We start from the raw sequence: 20,109 nt of genomic DNA on the forward strand, positions 1-20,109 counted from the left end.
TATTCATACTTCCGTGCCTTGAGTTCTAGAACATACGTAGTTGATTACCTTTATCACTTATTTAAAATCGACATAGCTTAGTCCATGAACCCCTGCGAAACCCCTTGAGCCCCAACGTTTGTCTTTAATTGCTTACAACCTTCAATTCTATTTGCTTTTCAATCGCTATATACTTGCCTTCATTCGCTTTTGTTTAATCGATTTTACTTGCTTTTATTTGCTTTCGTTTTCAATTGCTCTTTAGTTTTTACTTGCTTTCTAGTTTAGATTTAGTGACAACCAAAAACCGAAACCAAAACCTGTTTAGTTCTAGTCTGATTTAAGCGTTGCAGTGAATTCGTACGGAAACAACTAAGTCTCTGTGGATCGATACCCTAAGTACTACAGCGCACATCTGTGCACTTGCAGACATTTAGGGGTTATAAATTTAAAACCTGAAGCTTAGTAAAACGAAAACAATAACCCCGCTTTTGCTCGACATCAAGCCATACCGACAACAATCAGTGGTCATGAGTCCGAATCAGAAGCTTTCTCCGAAGTACTTTGGTCCCTACAAGGTTCTGGATCGTTGTGGAAAGGTCACTTACAAGTTGGAACTTTCACCCTCTTCAAAAATCCATCCGGTTTTCCACATTTCTCAACTGAAACTTCGTGTTGGTAATGTCACCACTTCTACTCACCTTCCTGATGCACCCGAAGATGTGTTGGTGACTGAACCTGAACGTATACTGGAACGGAAGATGGTTAAGCGTCAGGGAAAGGCGGCAATAATGGTCTTGGTTAAGTGCACTAAACAGCCGGTGGAAGAAGCTACGTGGGAGATACTCTTTGAGTTACTTCGCCGTTTTCCAGATTTTAAACCATGAGGACAAGGTTCTCTTGAAAGGGGAAGATTTGATACAGAAAATGAATTAATCCACGTCAGCAGCCATGTGGGAAGATACTTTTACGTTGCTTTTGATATTTTATCTTTTAAATTTGTCGTATTCGATGTAAAAAGCAGAACGGTATTGTTATATGGGGATTGTAAAACCTCTGCAGAATATTATCATATAAAAAAAGTACTTTCTCTCTCTATTTTCTCTCTGTTGGTATGTTTGCTCAAGCTCGCCGTAGAATTCATTCTTCTTCCACGGATTCTTTAGCTGTGAGAACGAGAATCCATGTTTATTCGAACATTGATCCTCTTGTTACTCTGTTTTCTCTTACCGTTGGTTTTATCTTATCATACCGGGCCCGATTAGTGACAAAATCTATCTCACCACCATGAGTAACACCCGTGCCCGACCAATATTTGAAATCCACCATCTGCTCGTAAAAGAAAATCCTGGACCATTCTTGTGTCTTCTCAGTATGCTCCATAACCCAAATTTCAACGCCCTTCTGGCAACACATGAATCCTAACTTCCCAGTTCCCATGGTAGTTAATTAGACTAGAACGGTGATTCCTCAGTGTTTCAGGAGCCTTGACCTGATCAAGCTTCTCAGACCTAATATCAAAACTCATCAATACATATGTAAGACAAAATTCTTTAGTCCTTGCTCTGTAATAGATAGCCCCGTTGATGCAAATAGCAGGTATTATTGGATAGTGATGTCCAATGCCTTTTATGTTTCTCCACTTGTTTGTAGCCGTTGGAACTGACAATGTGAAAACTTGACAAGCTTCCATACACTGTTCTCGTAGGCTCAAAACTTTGTATTGATTCTCGAGAGGGTCGTATCCAAAGAAGTAAGTGTTCCTCTTTAGGTGCATGGACTTCTGCTCCGGTAAGCAAAGGGCCTGTCTCGTGGTAGGGTTGTATATAGCAATCGAAGCATAACCGTGTGACCAACAAAGAATCAAACCGCGGACGTAGATAAGTGTCTGATCGCGTTAATGTAGGGATGAATATGTTAGGAATCAATCCAAAGTCCCACATCGGAAGTTTAGACCAATATAGTCTAGTATATAAGTAATGTCCAATTCTAATTAGTATGAGACTTTTTGGGAAGGAGTCCAAAAACAAATCCGTGCGGGGTTTGCCAAATGGGCTCAAAGCGGACAATATCATACTAATTAGGGGGAGTTGGACATGGGCTTAGAAAAGCTCAATAGAGTATTGATTCGTATCAGCGATCTTTTGGTTAGTTGACGTGAAGGTGAAGAAAGGTTTATCCGTACAGTGATGGAAGATGATGTGTGTACGCTGCGGCTGAGCCAAAGAAGGAGTCACGATTGAGTCAAGGAGGTCTCTGCGGCTGTTAATAATTGATGACCATTGCTTCGAGACGCATCGGAACCTCACAAGAGATTTTGGAGGGAGTTTTTTAAGTATGTCCACCACTAGATCTATTGACGTCCCCGGACTTTTTTCCGGTGGAATGAAGACGTTGTGTCGCCGATGCGAACAGGAATGCAAGTACCGATTTTATAGAGGATAATGTTGTGATCATAAAGGAACCTGGTGAATTTGTTATTGGATAATATTCGTTTCCTTTCTTCATTACGTCTCTGTTTTGTAAAACCCAAGACTTGGAAGAACAATATATGTGTATGGTTTGTTTGTTTTATTTTTTTTTAGATATATCGTTGTCCAAAAAAAGAAAAGATTTTCTTTGAGAGACAAACCATTATCAAAACAAAAAAAAAAAAACCTTAAAAGGAAATCAAAAAAGATTTATCGTTGTCAAAAAAAAAAGGTTTTCTATTAAGGTTTTTTTTACTGGATAGATTCAAATCATTACAGAGGACGTTATTAATGGTTATCTTGAGAGACAAACCAAACCATTGTCAAAACAGTGAAAGTTAGGAAACAAAGCAGAGTTAGAATAACAATAGATTAAATACTTCTTTCTCCTGTCTCAAGTTCTTGGAGTTGAAATTGACCCATTAATTACAATTTTAGGAGATATCATACAACTCATACTTCTTTGGGTAACCTATATTGTTATCCCTGCCAAAAAAAAAAAAAAGACAGCGAGATGTATGTGATTCTTTTGAGCCACCATAATCACATATAAGATTGAAATGAACATTATCGACTTAGTGCGGTGATTCTTTTGAGCCACCATCCACGAGCTTTCATGCCTTGAGGAAAGATGAGATGCAACGAATTGCTAACAGATCAGCAAAAAGACATATAAAGAATTTTACAAGATTCTCCATGAGATAACGTTAGGGAGAAATCACAATTGGGAAAAAAATCATAAACCTTCATTCAAGGGAATGTGATACAAAGGAAGATTAAATACACTAAAACCAAAGGTAATAACCGATAACTCAACCATACGTATTACACTTCTTCTATTTTTAATTATTGCTATTTGATGATTTATGTTAATATATGGTGCTGTTTCATATTTGGTGTTAGATCACTGTACTTCCATTGGGAAGTTAGTGGATCTAATTGGTGAACGAGCACCGTTGCAACAACTCTCTGTCCTCAAAGCGACACGTCAGCAAGGAGAGGCGACACAAAGGGCGATCTAAGGTTTCTGGTGGATTTCAGCCCAAGCTAGGGCTCAAACGGCATGACGGCGCTGGAACAAGTGGTACCACAGAGAAAGGCGAGAAGCTGGTGGAGGATATCCAAGAAGCACTGGTGGAGCAGGTGGTAATGGAAAATCAACAACGTGGGAAGAAGGCTCGGGAGGTGACAGAGAGTGCACCAGCGATTGTTGCGGCAGATGAGGGAGATAAAGTGAACAGAGGAAGATCCTGGTCATCGGTGGCAGCTGATAAGGATTGACTGCAGAGATATGAGATTGTGGTGGAGGAAGTAGACAGGAGTGGAAACGATCAGAGTTCATGCTAGTGTATTTGAAAACGCCCCTCTTTTATGGGAAGATTGTATTGTAAAGAAGTTTGTGTCTAAAGCACCTTATGTGGGTATGATCCATATGACGGTGAACAAGATCTATTGAGAGATCAATCGATCAAAGTAGACGTATTTGTGGTGGATGGAACCACCGTGAAATTTAAAATTCCTGATGCATCAATCAGGAAAAGAGTTTTGCAACATGGAATGTAGAGCATTAAAATCATTGGATATTCCAATGATTGTTTCAAAGTGGAGTTCTGTAGTGGAAGCAGCACAACCGGAGATTACAGTGCCAACACTAAAAAAAATTGATTATTATTACAACATTTTATGTAATAATATATATATATATTCACAAGTTTTCTATTGCGACGAAAATATCACAATACAATTGTCACAAACTTATTTCTGTTACAAAAACGTTATAACAATTTGTGACGAATAAGAACGGTAACAACTCGTGTAACACTTTGTGACGAAATTTAAACAGTTACAAAAACGACATAATTCGTGTCAAAAATACTATTACAATTACATAACAAATTGTGACAAAAAAATTATCACATATTTATCACAAATTATTACTATATTTAAGTCACAAATTTGTCATAAATTGCGACCAAAATAGTTTCACATAACCCGTCACAATCATATATATGATTTTAGGTGAACTCTCTCCATCATGCTGCCACATCAACATTTGAATAGAGGACACATGTCCTTTCAACTAATTAATAAATCATAAATTTTAAAATAGAAAATTAAAAACTAATTAATACCACTACTTCTAATTTAACTATTCTATTTAATATTTATTTCATATGTATTTATGTTCATAACTATTAAGTTACATTAATATTAAGGCTTTTCACATTTCTAACAAAAATAAATAAACAATATTTTTAACTTTTTACATTTCTAACTTTTTGGTATTCGTCTAAAAATTTTTAATAATTTTTATACTAACTTGATACTTTTCTTCTGGCTTATCCTTATCATAAACACTTTTTTCGAAGCTTGTTGTATGAAAAAATGTAAAGATGTAGCGTTATCTTCATTCAAAGATTTGGCGGTTTTTATGGGTCAAATATGATATTATTATAGCTGCATTTTATTGTGAAACATAAAGTATAGCGTGGTTTTTGCAGAATCTAGGCAATTGTACATGTCATAAATTTGAGAACATTAAAAATTGGAGGTAATTATATGTTTTCAAGCAATTCAACCAAAAAAATATGACTTTTATCTACGTCTTTTTTACTTATAACATGTTTATAATTTTTAGAATAGTAGAATAATTTTCCTAATTACCATATTTCAAAATCCTTTAAAAAAGTTATTTGTTTTACAAAGAATTTATTTTTAAAAAACCTAATACTAAACAATCAAATAAATTATCATATTCTTATAATTAACTATATATATATATATATATCAACACAAACACATTTTTTTAAAATATTATGTGAAACAAAATCTGCGCGTATGCGCGGATACAAGTCTAGTTAGTGATGAAACTAAAGTCATAAAACAACATAATTTAGTGACTAATACTATCACAACTAGGTCACAAACTATGACAAGAAATAATCACATAATTGTCACAAATTAATTATATGGTGACGTTTTTTTTTACAAATTGTCACAAAATTATAAAATATTTCTAATTTAATTATAGCCATATTTTCTTATATAATAAATAATATACAATAAACTATCAAACAAATATATAATAAGCAATTGATAATATTAATTAACCAACCAACATCCAAAACAAAGTTACACAAACAAACTTAAAGGAAATAATCTTAGTAAAATACCAAAAAAAAACAATACTAAAGATAAGTAGGACCTTAACCTCAAATACTCCTCCCTTAAATCTCTCATTCTCATATACTCCCTCAATCTTCCATTTCTTTTTGATTTTCTTTTTAATACGAAAAAGCATAAAAAAGACATAAAAACCCTTAAAGAAAATGCAGAATTACAGATCCAATCTCTCTAAATCAAACTATCCAGACCCAGACCCAGATCCAATTTAAATAACCAATTAAACCAATATCAATCAATAATAACCGGTTTAATTTGTTTAAACCATCCCAAAATTAAAAAATCCCTCATTCCTCCATAACTCTCTTCAACTCACGATGAACAAACTCTAAATTGAGCCATCGACGAGCAACTCTCATCAGTCGTGAATCAATTCCATCTTCTCATTCCTGTTCGATCAGTCCCGAACAAACACGACTCCTCTCTTTTCGACTTAAATCCAGAAATCTCCACTCATTCTCTTCAATTCGATCTACAGAGAAAAAACTTCAACGCAGCTCCGTTTTCACTCTTCCGTCGTCGCCGAACAGGTATTTTCTAGGCTTAAAGGGTAAACCATCGAGGCATATATCCACTCCTTTCGAAAATGATGCACCAACAGAAAGGAAGAAACGAGAGGCTGCAAAAAAGAAGTAGAAGAAACAAGTTTGTTTTGGTTTTTGTTGAAACTAGTTGATGGTTTTTGGTGAAACTAGTTGATGGTTTTTGGTGAAACTAGTAGATGATTTATGTTAAAAGTTGAAGGTTTATTATTTTATGTTTGGTGAAACAGGATTCAGAAACCAGTAGAAGGTTTATTAATTCAATTATGTTTTCAGATTTTTTTGGTTAGTACAACTGGTATTATCGCGTACAACTGGTGTTGTTAGTTTGTTATTTATTCATTGATTAAATCTGTAACTAAAAATAAATATAACATTAATATTCTGTATAAATCATTTTAGTGATACAAAAATTTAATTATAACATAATATTTTTTCTTAAAATAAAAATATTTTAAATATATAATTTTTATTTTGTTATTAATTACAAACAACAGTCATTATTTTTTAATTTACAAATTATACACAAATATTTACTTGTTAGTTTTGATTTTTGGTTTTATGGATATGTTCTACTAAATGTTTTAATGGCTTTATAGAAGAACTTTAATATACCACACTATCTCTTTGTGTTAACTTTCATTTTTTTTTAAAATATAATTTTAATTACATAATTTAAATATTTGCTTGTTAGTTTTGATTTTTGGCTTTATGAATATGTTGTACTAAATGTTTTAATAGTTAAAAGAAGAACTTTAATGTACCATACTATATTTTTGTTTTAATTTTATTTTTTTATTAAATATAATTTTGATTACATAATTTGAATATTTGCTTGTTAGTTTTGATTTTTGACTTTATGGATATGTTGTACTAAATGTTTTAGTAGTTTTATAGAAGAATTTTGATATAACATACTTTTATTTAGATATATAAACCCTTATAAGAATTTTTATAAACTCTTATAAATAATCTTATAAACCTTTATAAATAGTATTGATTAACACTTAAAAAAAGAAACTTTAAATATAATAATATAATAATAGAAAATATTCTTTTTATAATTATATAAAACTAAAAAAAAAGCCACATGTGCGCCGTCAAATTGCACGAGCGCCGACAAAATAATTATAAAAATAATTAATTACTTTTGTTGTGCCGTCAAATAATACACAAAGTTGTACCCAAGTGTACTCTATTTTGTTCTATTACACAGAGTTGTACTTTCATAGATAAAATAATTTTATTAGTTATATTGTACTAGAAATTAGTTGCACTTTTGAAAATAGGTAATAATAAGACATTTAAGAAACATATATATAATAAAATGTATAAAATTATGTTTTTTGTTAATTTCTTATAACTATATAGCATTAGTTGTAATAGTTGCCATAGAAGTATAAGGTAGATGTTATGAAAATATGATTTTTATGTTCTCAATATTCAAAAATGCATCAAGTTGGATTTACTTCATCAAAATAAATATGAAATAGAGTCTTTAAACACATACTGTTTTCCGAAATGCGGTATTTTAAATAACGAAAAAATGAAAAAAAAGAAGTTCAAGTACACACTAGTTGTACCTGATAGTTATACTAGTTGTACCTAAACATCACCAGCGATTCCTATTCTGCTTCCTCTTGTTCTGGTAATTTAGGATCATTAAACAACCATGCTCCTAGTCCTCTTCCTCCTCCTCTTCCTCCGCTTCTTCCTCTTCCTCTCCCTCGATGTTCTCCAACTGATGGATGCCTAATTGTGTTGATGCGTCGTTTTTTCTTAATTATTTCTGGAGGAAATATACATTTTGCTCGGATAAGGTCAGGAACAACCCAGTCATCTTTATGGGGGACTGGATAGATCGTCCTGCAGTAAGCCAACGACCAATGTTCCATCCAATAATAATGGGAGAAAAATTCACGTAGATGGAGCTCCCTCTCCCCACTCATAAAGATAGCAGCTGCTATTGCATGCACACACGGATACTTGTCGATATCAAACGTCTTGCATAACTGCAACTTTTATTTCTCATATCAACCAGATAAACCTTGCCATCATTCCGAACATATGATGGCTTCTTGGGATCCAATATCAGTGGAAAATAGCTAAGTCTAAGCTGCGTCATAGCTCCATCTACCATAAGCTTTTTGCAAATTCTATCAACCAGTCCATTGTAAGTGATCTCCTCCATAGATGTCTTTATCACTAAAGTATGAATTTCAACCTCTTCTGAGTTCCACCTCATGTATTCACCGTCCTTTGAATAACATCCCCCCGAATCAAAACATATGATTGTGCATCGAGTGTTACTCATCATTCCCTTAAAGAAAAATAAAAACCATTAGAAAATATTTATCGTTGTACACCAGTAGTACTAGTTGCACCAGTTGTCTAAGTAATACCAGTTGTACTAAAAGCTTCTGGTTACTTATAGAATAGATCGATCCAGATCGACGTTTCCGAAAGATTCATACGTATTCTAGTACTCTAATCTACTTAAATAACCAATGTAAAGCCCGAATAGACGTATATATAAAGTTTACTAACAGGAAAAATCACAAACATAATTTCTAAACCCTAAACGCATAACCTCGTTTTTTTACACCAGTAGTACCAGTTGCACCAGTTGTCTAAGTAATACTAGTGGTACTAAAAGCTTCTGGTTACTTATAGAATATATCGATTCAGATCGACGATTCCGAAAGATTCATAGGTATTCTAGTACTATAATCTACTTAAATAACCAATGTAAAGCCTGAATAGACGTATACATAAAGTTTACTAACAGAAAAAATCACAAACATAATTTTTTAACCCTAACTCGTTTTTTTTGTTGAAATGGGAAGAATTTACCTTCAAATAACATTCAGGGTCGTCGAGAGCAGCTGAAGAAACGCTGTCAGATATGTGTTTGTCGAAAGTTACAGATCGCTGAAGCTTCCAGAGTTTTGGAAGAAAACTCGTTTTTTTTTTTACATAACGAGAGAGGAGGAAAGAAAGAAGAAGAAGAGTGTATCCCTTTAAAATTGATTGTGGTTTGGTGGTTGGGTTGGATGAGTCTGAATTAAAACCAATATTAATTGGTGTGGGATTGGTTTGGTTTAAAGAGAGAGAAAGAGGTAAAAAATTTATGGGGTCCATTTAAAAAAAATGGGTAAAAAAGAAGGAGAAAATAAGAGGAGTATGTAGAATAAAAGATGAGTGTGTAAAATTTTTTAATCTGAAAAAGAGTATATGAGGTTAAAGTCCAGATAAGTAAGAAACATAACTCGATAAAATACAAACTAATACTAAAAAAATAATTAGAACTATAACTAGATTACTTGGATTTGCTTGGTGGTGGATGTGGTGGAATTTGATCTCTGCATTCTGATTTGCAAAGGACTCAACAAATTTTTTCCATAGATTCAAGCATTTTCTGAATTTGTAGATTTTCTTCCAGCTCCGTTTCAGTTCAGTTTCTAATTCTTGCAAACAATGTGTTATCAACTCTGCTTGTTCAAAAGGTTTTGCTTGACTTGGAGAGGCATCAACCGATGATAAAACCATACTTAGTGCTTTAAATCCAAAAATAAGATTTTGTTTAGAAAACCCAGAAGCAGCTGCAGCAGCCTAAAATAAAAAACCAAAAAAATAAATGATAAAAGACTAATTCTAGTCATTTAATACAAGCTTGTGTTCTAGTCATTTTATTGCTCCTATCAATGTGGAGAACTTGTGTTCTCCCCGAATATACCTACGTAGTGTACACTATTTTACTTACTAACGTAATGATGGTCACAATTAGATCTAGCTTCCAAGTCTCGTCAAAATATCAGGATTAGTTCATTAAATATTCATTCTTTCGTGCACACCTACAAGATTTTAATTATAAATCCTCGTATTCTGTTTGTTTCGGATAGAGTACGCCAAATTATTTTTGATATCTATAGATAAGAGAAGTCCCAAAAAGTTCCATACCATTTAGCTCTATTTTGATACCTAAGATGCAGCAAAGGTAAAGTTGTATAATCCAAATATGGCTCTTCCATATCTACACAGCAGATTCAAGAGAGGATCACAGATTCAAGAGAGGAATTCAACTCTAGATTAACTTCTAAAAATCCAGTATTAATAGAATTACCTTCAAATGAGATCTCAGAACTGAAACACAAACAAGTGGCTTCAATTAAAGGGAAGTGTGGAAACTGAAAAAAAAAAAACAAATCACTTCAATTAAAAGGGAAGTGAACGGTTTTGATAGGGAGTGGAGGAGATGGATAAATATTTAGGATTTTTTTAGCGCTTCTCAATTAGTGGGAAAATTTGGCAACACAGTTAAAGAAAGTTGATTAAAGACGTGTAATAAAAATTAGGGTAAAATTAATAACATTTCATTATATATACATTGCTAGAGATAACCTAATCCAAATCCTAGAAAAAGAGACAATATAGTAACTATCCTAATCTAGAGAAAAAGAAATATAGTAACTATCTAAGGAAATATAACTCAATGCAATGCAAGGGTAATCGCATTAAAATTTTTTGAAAAACAAACCTCATGACTTCTTGCTATTATTGTACTCAATTCGATATGCAGACAGTCCTCGATTCCAACTCCCAGCATTTCAATGTGGATAGTTCTACGGAATGTTCCTAGAACAATGTTCACATGGAAAGGATTAAGCTTTTTTACGAGTCCGGAACCAAAGAAGCTTCATCCGGATACGTTGTGGGCCAAGAATTTTGAGGAGACGAGGGTTTTTGTTGAGGTCAATCTGAAGTAAAAGTTGCCGGAGTATTTCAGTCTCAAATAAGGAACAGTGGTGGAAACGATCGTATATTATGAGTTCCCATAGCTGCCTCCTTGATGCATGTCATGCGGTAAATGGGGTCATGTTATTGCAGAGTGCAAGGCAATGCCAGGAGACAAGGTGATCTTGCAAAGGGAACCTAGAACTCCAACGCATGAGGCTACTTCAGACGCAATCCAGATAGAAGCAATGTGGCAGTGGAACAAGTCAATTCCCCGAGCAAAACAAAAGAGGATCTGGTAACTCAGTCGGAGGAGAATGTTGCAGAAACACCTTTGGGGACTAAAGTAGACGCTGGAGATAAGAGAAGTGCATCAGACTCTTTTGATAACCGGCAAGAGGTTCAGTCTACGGCAAGGAGGAAAGTAAAAAAAGGTTATCGTAGAAGCAGAGGTAGATGAAGTGCAGAGTTCAGGCTTGCGATATGCATCTATTGCGGAACAGGAGAAGGAGCCAGAGGGAGATGGTAATGAGGAGGTAGAAGCTCAACCTACAGGGGAGGCACTACCAAATAATGCAGAAACTAGACAACACAAGGTGGAGGATAAATCCAAGCAGATTGCAGGCCGCAGAGTCTCCCTGCCTCGAGGATCGAAATCGTCCCACAAGTTTGTTAATGTTGTTCATTGCTCAGCCTCATCATCGAGTTCGTGTAAGATGAACAAGAAAAAAAAAACAAGTCTAGAAAACCTCATCATTAATGTTTGGATTCTTCTGGAACATTAGAGGTTTCAATAAAAAAGGAAGCAAAATGTGGTGAGGATGTGGTGTAAAGAGAATAATTTTTTTTTGGTGCATTGCTTGAAATTCGGATTCAAGAAAGTATAGCGGAGGAAATAGTCTCTGCGGTTTTTCCAGGGTGGTCGTTTTTAAACAATTATGATCATCATCAGTTGGGTAGAATTTGGCTGATATGGCGAGATACAGTTGATAACACTTGATTTTGACCACTTTTCACCATTGATTTGAATTGCTTTTTCAAAGGTTTTACTTTGTTTTAGGAACTTTTATTATGATTTTATTTGTAATTTCAAGGCTCTTTTCAAAAAACTTAGGGAATATGATGGCAAAATGAAAGAAATCCACATTTTTAGCTCAGAGTCAGACCGTCAGAAGTTCAGCCTCAAATGAAGACTTTCTCACCGTCCGTTCCAGCTCAAATTTGGAGACAATCAAGAGGAGACAACCAGATTTCCATAGCACTTTGCATCACAAATATCCAACGGTGCAATCAAAAGATACATGGAGAACAAGTTGACCCAGTTCACCAGTCCCAGAAGACTCTCACCCATGGGAAACACATGTTTTACCTGCCCTGGAAGACTCTCACCCCTGGTGGACCTTAGGACGAGCCACAAAACCCAACATTAAAGCCCACTTTGCCATTTCTCTTCAGAAAAGCCCTAAATGAGACCTGGAAGACTTTAGGACCTATAAATACATTGTTTAGGAGCCCTAAACGGGTGTGTGCTCCTGTAATGAGATTTTGAGCCACCAAACTTTGTTTTTCTAGGGTTAGGCGATGGAGATGGGGATTCTTCCCCAGATCAATTGTTCTTCCTCTTTTTCATCTTATTAACTTTTCTGTTTCATTCTTTTGCATTTTTATATGTCTTTCATCATTCATTGCATCATGTAGATTAGTCCCAGAGAGTCAAGTTGTTTGAAGATATCGAATAGCATATATATCGATTAGGATTTCTATTGTTTTTAGCCATATTCTGGATCTCATCTCTTCTAAGTCATTTGTAAAGCATGAGAGTAGATTCATGACCTATTCTCTGAGCCTAGGATCGATCAGACCCACGAGAGTGCTATATCAGATCATCCGTACCTAGCTTCAGAAGAACATAGTCGCTATAGGAGTCGAAAGCTACCTATAGAGAAGATGTGGGCAAACAAATTCAATGTTCAATGCATGATCTTAAGTTTAGCATGAGAGCGATAGTTAATTGTTAGATCTAAGAGATTAGTTGATTAAGGTGACGACAATTGGTTAATCATACATGTGTTTATTCTAGTTCAATGCAGATTCGCAGAAACAGATGAAGATAAATCGCCCGGAAGATAATTGGAAATGCCACCATACATCGATTAGAGTAAACCGGAGAAGTCTAAATCTCCACCTATGAGTTTGAGAGTCTTTAGTTTGAGTCGATATGCTTTAGATGTTCTTTTAACAATTCATCCTGCATTGCATCTCTTGTGAATAATAGATTAGGTTTAGTTTAGGATCTTAACCAAAAACCCCAAATCTTTTATTGGTTTATGAGTTTGCTTACTTCCCAGTTTGTTGTTTCTTGCAGATTAGACATCTTCTCTGTGGATCGACACCCTAAGTCCTACAACGTACATCTGTGCACTTGCAGACACTAGGGTTTTATAAAATTAAAACTTTTAGAGGACCAACGGGCTTGTTAAGAAACAACTATAGGCCCGCAAGCCCATCAAGTTTTTGGCGCCGTTTCCGGGGAGGCATGAAGTCGCTGGAGGTCTAAACCTGGGAGGTTGAAGCTGCTGACGACTATATATATGTCGAGTTTCTGCGAAAGCAACATAAGAAGTAAACCAAATTCATAAACACCCTAACTTTTTCTTTTTCTGCTTATTCTTTCTTCTGTTTGCCCTAGTTTCAGAAACCTTTGAAGCATGGATCATTCAAGGAGAAACCCTAACCCCGAGCAAAGGTCCTACGACCTGTGTGAAGCTCCCTGCGCATGTGAATCACCCTCCAGGCGTGATTTTGATCATCATCTTCGGAACCCTAATCCAAACCACCACCATGGAGACTCGCGACCTCCACCGAGATAAGCCCTATTTGCCACACCTGGTGAACCGTCGACCATCTCATCCTCTTCCTCATCAGATTCTGTACCAGAACTATGAGAACAATCAAATTAATATCCTGATAAATCGATTGGAAGCCAAGCTGAACCAGTTCCTTGCCTCCCAAGCCCTCATCGATGCTGCCCTGCGAACAAGGATAGATGATGTGATCATCGGCCTTAACAAAAGGTTTGATGAACTCTCTGAGCATGTGAAGACACTAGAGGATCAGAGAACCAAAGCTAATGACGTGTTGGATCAGAGAATAGAGTCTGTCAGGGAAGAACAAGACAAAAACAAGTTCAACATTCGGCAAAACGAAAGAGAGCTGCAAACCCTAACCTTCAAGATCAATGACTTGGATAAGGAGCTGAATGAAAGCAAAAACCAGATCTACGACTATACATTGGAGCTGTGGCAAGGCGTAGCAAAGGTTGAAAACAACACAGAAGAGCTTGATGCTACTTTAGACAAAGTTGTCTATGCTTTGGATGAAGTAGAAGAGAAAGTTGAAAAACTTTCTAAAGATCATAAGGAGTGTGATCTGAACTCTGGAATCAATGATTTGGATACCCAAGACGTGCCTGACAACCACTGGAAGCAAGAGAACAACAATGGAGAAGAAGAGATTGAAGAAGCAAGCATGGAGAGCCGGAGGGAGCTGACCGTGGCTGCGAGCTCTTCACCCGTGGCCAGAGCCACTCCCACCGCGGCTCCGAACTCCTCACCCACGGTGGAGCAGAACTTCTCAGACTGGGAGAGTTTTCAACCTCTTTCTGAAGCTTGTTCATCAGAAAACCGACCTCATGTGACCAGACCTAGGTTGTTTGACCAAGCTGTCTTCTCAATCACTCCACAAGCATCAAAGGAAAAGGAAGAATCCAACACTTATGCATCTTGCATCATGGTTTACACTTGTGACAATGAGCTTCAAGAGCAATTCTCAGAAGATGAAGAGTATGGTTTGTTTGTAAAAGATCCAAACCCTAGGGATGATTCATCTGATGACAACACAGAACCAATAACCAAGAGCATATCCAGAGAGAGACTGATCAAATTCAACAAGTTTGTGAAGTCCATTCCTCTCTATCTCGCATTCGACGACATCTGGAAGCAAGGCTGCCTTCAAGTCTTCTTTAGATACAGCAAGGAGACTAAGGAGAACATCTCTACATATTTCATAAGAGCCAGGTATCTATCTTTTCCTCAATCATCACCTGATGCATCTGTTTACAGGATCCACCTCAAAGATCCCCAAGAAGCCAGTGATTACACAAACAATATTAGCAAAGAAGCACTTGAAGAGTTCTACCAAGTAGTTCAGACCCTGCCAGAAGGAATTTCGTTTGCCAAAGCATGTAGAGACTACATGATCAGCCACTTCTTTTGTGACAGCAAAGAATCTATCCAAGAGATGAAAGATTTGTTCACACACGCCCAAGAAGGAAGACCAGTTCGAACTCTGCACAAAGTTCAAGACAAAAGTCAATTTCTTATCTCTTGTGACATTAGAGGTGAAAGATTCATCAATATTCTTTGTGATTCTGGAGCTTGCATTAATATGATGTCCAAAGCAACTGCTTTGAGACTTGGCATTAAGCACATCTCAAGTACCAGGACAAAGATTAGCCTAGCAGATGATTCAAGTGCAACACCAAGAGGGATAACCCGAGACATTCCTCTAAGGATTGGAGATTGCATTGCACCTGTTGATTTATACATAGTGAAGACCAAAGATGACTCTTATCCAGTTATTCTTGGATGGCCTTTCTTAGCAACTGCTGGAGCCATCATGGATTGGCCCAACAGGCAAGGTTCTTTTGCCAATATCGACAAGGACATCTTCTATGAAGCTATACCACTTAAGAGCAAAAGAGGAGAGCAAATAGCCCAGGCATTTGAACCAGAAGAACTCTGGAGGGATGAAGAACCTGCAAGACAGAATAGGAGGATTTCGAAAAGGACTTCTTTTAGGACAAGATCCTATTTGAACTAAGTCTTTTTCTTTGCAAAGTCTAGCTAAAGACTATATACCAAAGCGCTTGATGGGAGGCAACCCATTTTAGGTACTTATTTGTTTTTGTTTAAGCTTTCTTTTTCTATTAAATTTTTTTTTTTCTTATTTTAGACAGGCCTTAGTATGCCATTAAAAAAAGAGAAAAAATGAGCTGACTGTAGCCAAAGGAGGTTCGGCCTCGGCCAGCAGCTGTTTTACCGCGGCGCGACGTCCTCAACTGCGGCCGGCGCGCGTCCTACCATGGCCAGATGCCTTCATCCGCGGCCAGCACATCTGGCCACCTTGGCCATTTCCATTCCACCTTGGCCATTTCCATTCCACCTTGGCCATTTCCATCCATCCTTGGCCACCTCAAATTCATCCTTGGCCACTTTCACCACCACCACCACCTTGTTCAAATCAGTTTTGGATCCATAGCATCCAAGTTTGATCAAGCATCACCACCACCAGGTAAGTTTTCTTTTCCTTAAACTTTTTAATTTTTTCACATACTCTATTTCTCATCATTGCCTGATTTATTTCACACTTGGGGCAGTGTGATTTCAGTCTGGGAGAGGATTTCATCCTTTTCTAACCATCTTTTCTTGCATGAGCCATTGCATTCTGCATTTTCTTTAAACTTTTTTAAATTTTTCGATTTTCTTAAACCTTTTCAAAGTCTTTTGAGTTTCAAAAAGTGTTTTCAAAGGTCAACAACATTTTGAGGGAATAATGACAAAATCGATGATGATAACCAACCTGTTTGCTTCTACACCAATCACTCATAAAAAGCTCTTTCAAGGTTTAGTACTAGACTAGATGGTAGCTAGAGTACTTACACTACTAAATCCCACCAGAGGACTTCTATTCATGAAGATCTTTTCTGCCAGGATATACTAGCTCATTTTACTTGGAATTAATCTTGACATCTAATTTTTTCATCATTGGTTTTAAGAAGGCATCATGATATACATCCAGGACATCTTTTCCTTATTGATATCACTCTTCATTGTCCTAAATGGCCAGTTCATCTTTAGCTGGTACCACACCCTTAACCCAAACCATTATGTTCTAACCTCATGCATTCCTTTAAGTCTAATTTGACAGATATGTGCAAAAATGCCGGAGAGGGAGAAACAACATAGTTTTCAGTCACTCAAGAGAAAGACTGAAAGAGACCAGAAGGGAGTGTGTCAGAAATCTTATGATACCTCAGAAAAGCTCATTTTTAAAGGTAATTTTCGTGCTCCCTAAGACTCCAAGTCAAAAGGCAGTTTTCCCTTTCTAAAAAAAAATAATTAAAAAATAAAAAATAACGAAAAAAGAGAAAAAGGAAGAAAGGAAAGTAAACTAAAAGCCTAAAGAGTTTTAGAAGTCGAAATCACTTGAGCCAAGGGAATAGGTATTCACTTAAGGAGTTATGGATTCACAACCTGGACCAAAAATCTAAGTCTGGGGGAAACATAAGGAAAACCTGAAGAAAGGAGATCAGAAATCTTGAAGCAAGAAGAGTGTGACTGAAACTGTGGGGGCATTTACAATTCCATCCTCTCTTGTTGTTTTGCATAATGTCCTGTCTCTCCATAAAAAAGGTAACCCTAAACACATCAGCCTTACCATTAAAAAGCCTTTTTGATACCTAACCTTGAATGCCTTGTTTAATATCTTTTTGATGAGAACCACTGAAACCTTTAATGAATGTTAAGAGCTAGTTGACTGGAAGTTAGTTCTAAGTGTGTGGATTTTCGCATGACGGATTAACGGACTAGTTATGTTTGTATTTCGGTGAGAATTTTCTAGACTTGATCTGATTGATGCATTGTCCATAATTAAGGTCTAGAAGTATGGTTGCTGATATTTTTGAGTTTCCTCTCATTTTTGTTGAATGATATTTTTCCAGATTTGATCTTGTTTTGTTTGAGGACAAACAAAGTCTTAAGTCTGGGGGAGTTGATAACACCTGATTTTGACCACTTTTCACCATTGATTTCAATTGCTTTTTCAAAGGTTTTACTTTGTTTTAGGAACTTTTATTATGATTTTCATGTATTTGTAGTTTCAAAGCTCTTTTCAAGAAACTTAGGGAATATGATGGCAAAATGGAAGAACTCCATATTTTTAGCTCAGAGTCAGACCGTCAGAAGTTCAGCCTCAAATGAAGACTTTTTCACCGTCTGATCCAGCTCACATTTGGTTACAATCAAGAGGAGATAACCAGCTTTCCATAGCACTTTACATCACAAAGATCCAACGGTGCAATCAAAAGATACATGGAGAACAAGTTGACCCAGTTCGTCAGTCCCTAAAGACTCTCACCCGCGGAAAACACATGTTTTACCTGCCCTGGAAGACTCTCACCCCCGGTGGACCTTAGGACGAGCCACAAGGCCCAACATCAAAGCCTACTTCGCCATTTCTCTTCAGAGAAGCCCTAAATGAGACCTGGAAGACTTTAGGACCTATAAATACATTGTTTAGCAGCCCTAAACGGGTGTGTGCTCCTGTAATGAGATTTTGAGCCACCAAACTTTGTTTTTCTAGGGTTAGGCGATGGAGATGGGGATTCTTCCCCAGATCCATTTATCTTCCTCCTTTTTATCTTATTAACGTTTCTGTTTCATTCTTTTGCATTCTTATATGTCTTTCATCATTCATTGCATCATGTAGATTAGTCCCAGAGAGTCAAGTTGTTTGAAGATATCAAAAAGCATATATATCGATTAGGATTTCTATTTTTCTTAGCCATATTCTGGATCTCATCTCTTCTAAGTCATTCGTAAAGCATGAAAGTAGATTCATGACCTATTCTCTGAGCCTAGGATCGATCAGAGCCACGAGAGTGCTGTATCAGATCATCCGTACCTAGCTTCAGAAGAACATAGTCGCTATAGGAGTCGAAAGCTACCTATAGAGAAGATGTGAGAAGACGAATTCAATGTTTAATGCATGATCTTAAGTTTAGCATGAGAGCGAGAGTTAATTGCTAGATTTAAGAGATTAGTTGATTAAGGTGACGACAGTTAGTTAATCATACATGTGTCTATTCTAGTTCAATGCAGGTTCCCAGAAATAGATGAAGATAAATCGCCCAGAAGCTAATTGGAAATGACACCATACATCGATTAGAGTAAACCGGAGAAGTCTAAATCGCCACCTATGAGTGTGAGAGTCTTTAGTTTGAGTCGATATGCTTTAGATGTTCTTTTAACAATTCATCCTGCATTGCATCTCTTGTGAATACTAGATTAAGTTTAGTTTAGGATCTTAACCAAAAACCCCAAATCTTGTATTGGTTTATGAGTTTGCTTACTTCCCAGTTTGTTGTTTCTAGCAGATTAGACATTCTCCCTGTGGATCGACACCCTAAGCTCTACAACGTACATCTGTGCACTTGCAGACACTAGGGTTTTATAAATTTAAAACTTTTGGGGGACCAACAGGCTTGTTAAGAAACAACCCTAGGGCCGCAAGCCCATCAACAGTTCACATAATGACAACACCGTATTTATACCCAATTTTACTATTAATTTCAAATAATTTTTCAAAGGTTTTAATTAGTTTTAGGAGTTTTTATACAGTTTTTCTGTATTTGTAGTTTGAAGACTCTTTTCAGAAAACTTAGAGAAAAACATGACAATGAAGGAAATCCATATCTTTAGCTCAGAGTCCAAACATCAGAAGTTCAGTATAAAATGAAGACCTTCTCACCGTTGATCCAGCTAAAATTTGGAGACACTCAAAAGGACTCAATTGACTTTCCATAACACTTTACTTCAGGATAATCCAACGGTGCAATAAGAAGATACATGAAGATCAAGTTGTACCGTCAACCAGTCCGAACTTCAGCTGACCCGCGGAAAAACACCTTCTGGCCGTGCCCCACACTTCTCACCCGTGGTAAACCATCATTTTACCAGTCCCAGAGAACTCTCACCCGCGGTGCATCATAACTCGGCCCAACATCAAGCCCATTTTGTCATTTCTTTTCAGAGAAGCTCTAAAGAAGACCTAGAAGACCTTCGGACCTCTATATACATTTCTTAGCAGTTCTAATCGGGTGTGTGCTCCTGTTATGAGTTTTTGAGTCACCAAACTTTTTTTCTTAGGATTATGTGAAGGAAAGAGGGATTCTTCCCTTGAACCTTTGACATATCTCCTTCCTTTCTTTTAATATATCTTTTCTATTTCAGTTTATGCATCTTTCATATTTGTTTATCTTTTCCTTCATCATGTTAGAATAGTTTAGCAGTTGAGTTTTTAAGGATCCATCAAAGGGATCTACATCTTCGATTAGGATTACTAGTTTTTCTCAACCATAT

At 36.4% G+C, this 20,109-nt stretch overlaps 1 protein-coding gene across 1 annotated transcript; it reads right to left on the minus strand.

Moving 5' to 3' along the window:
- Positions 1-1,167: 1,167 nt before the first annotated feature.
- LOC112089774 (putative F-box protein At5g50220) lies at positions 1,168-8,420 on the minus strand. The gene is given in 3 exon segments (XM_024160532.1): positions 1,168-1,410; positions 1,412-1,867; positions 8,223-8,420. Coding segments are annotated over 3 exon segments (897 nt in total).
- Between the last annotated feature and the right edge of the window lie 11,689 nt (positions 8,421-20,109).

This window comes from Eutrema salsugineum, unplaced genomic scaffold (genome assembly GCF_000478725.1).
Source record: "Eutrema salsugineum unplaced genomic scaffold, Eutsalg1_0 scaffold_11, whole genome shotgun sequence".
Classification (NCBI taxonomy): Eukaryota; Viridiplantae; Streptophyta; class Magnoliopsida; order Brassicales; family Brassicaceae; genus Eutrema; species Eutrema salsugineum.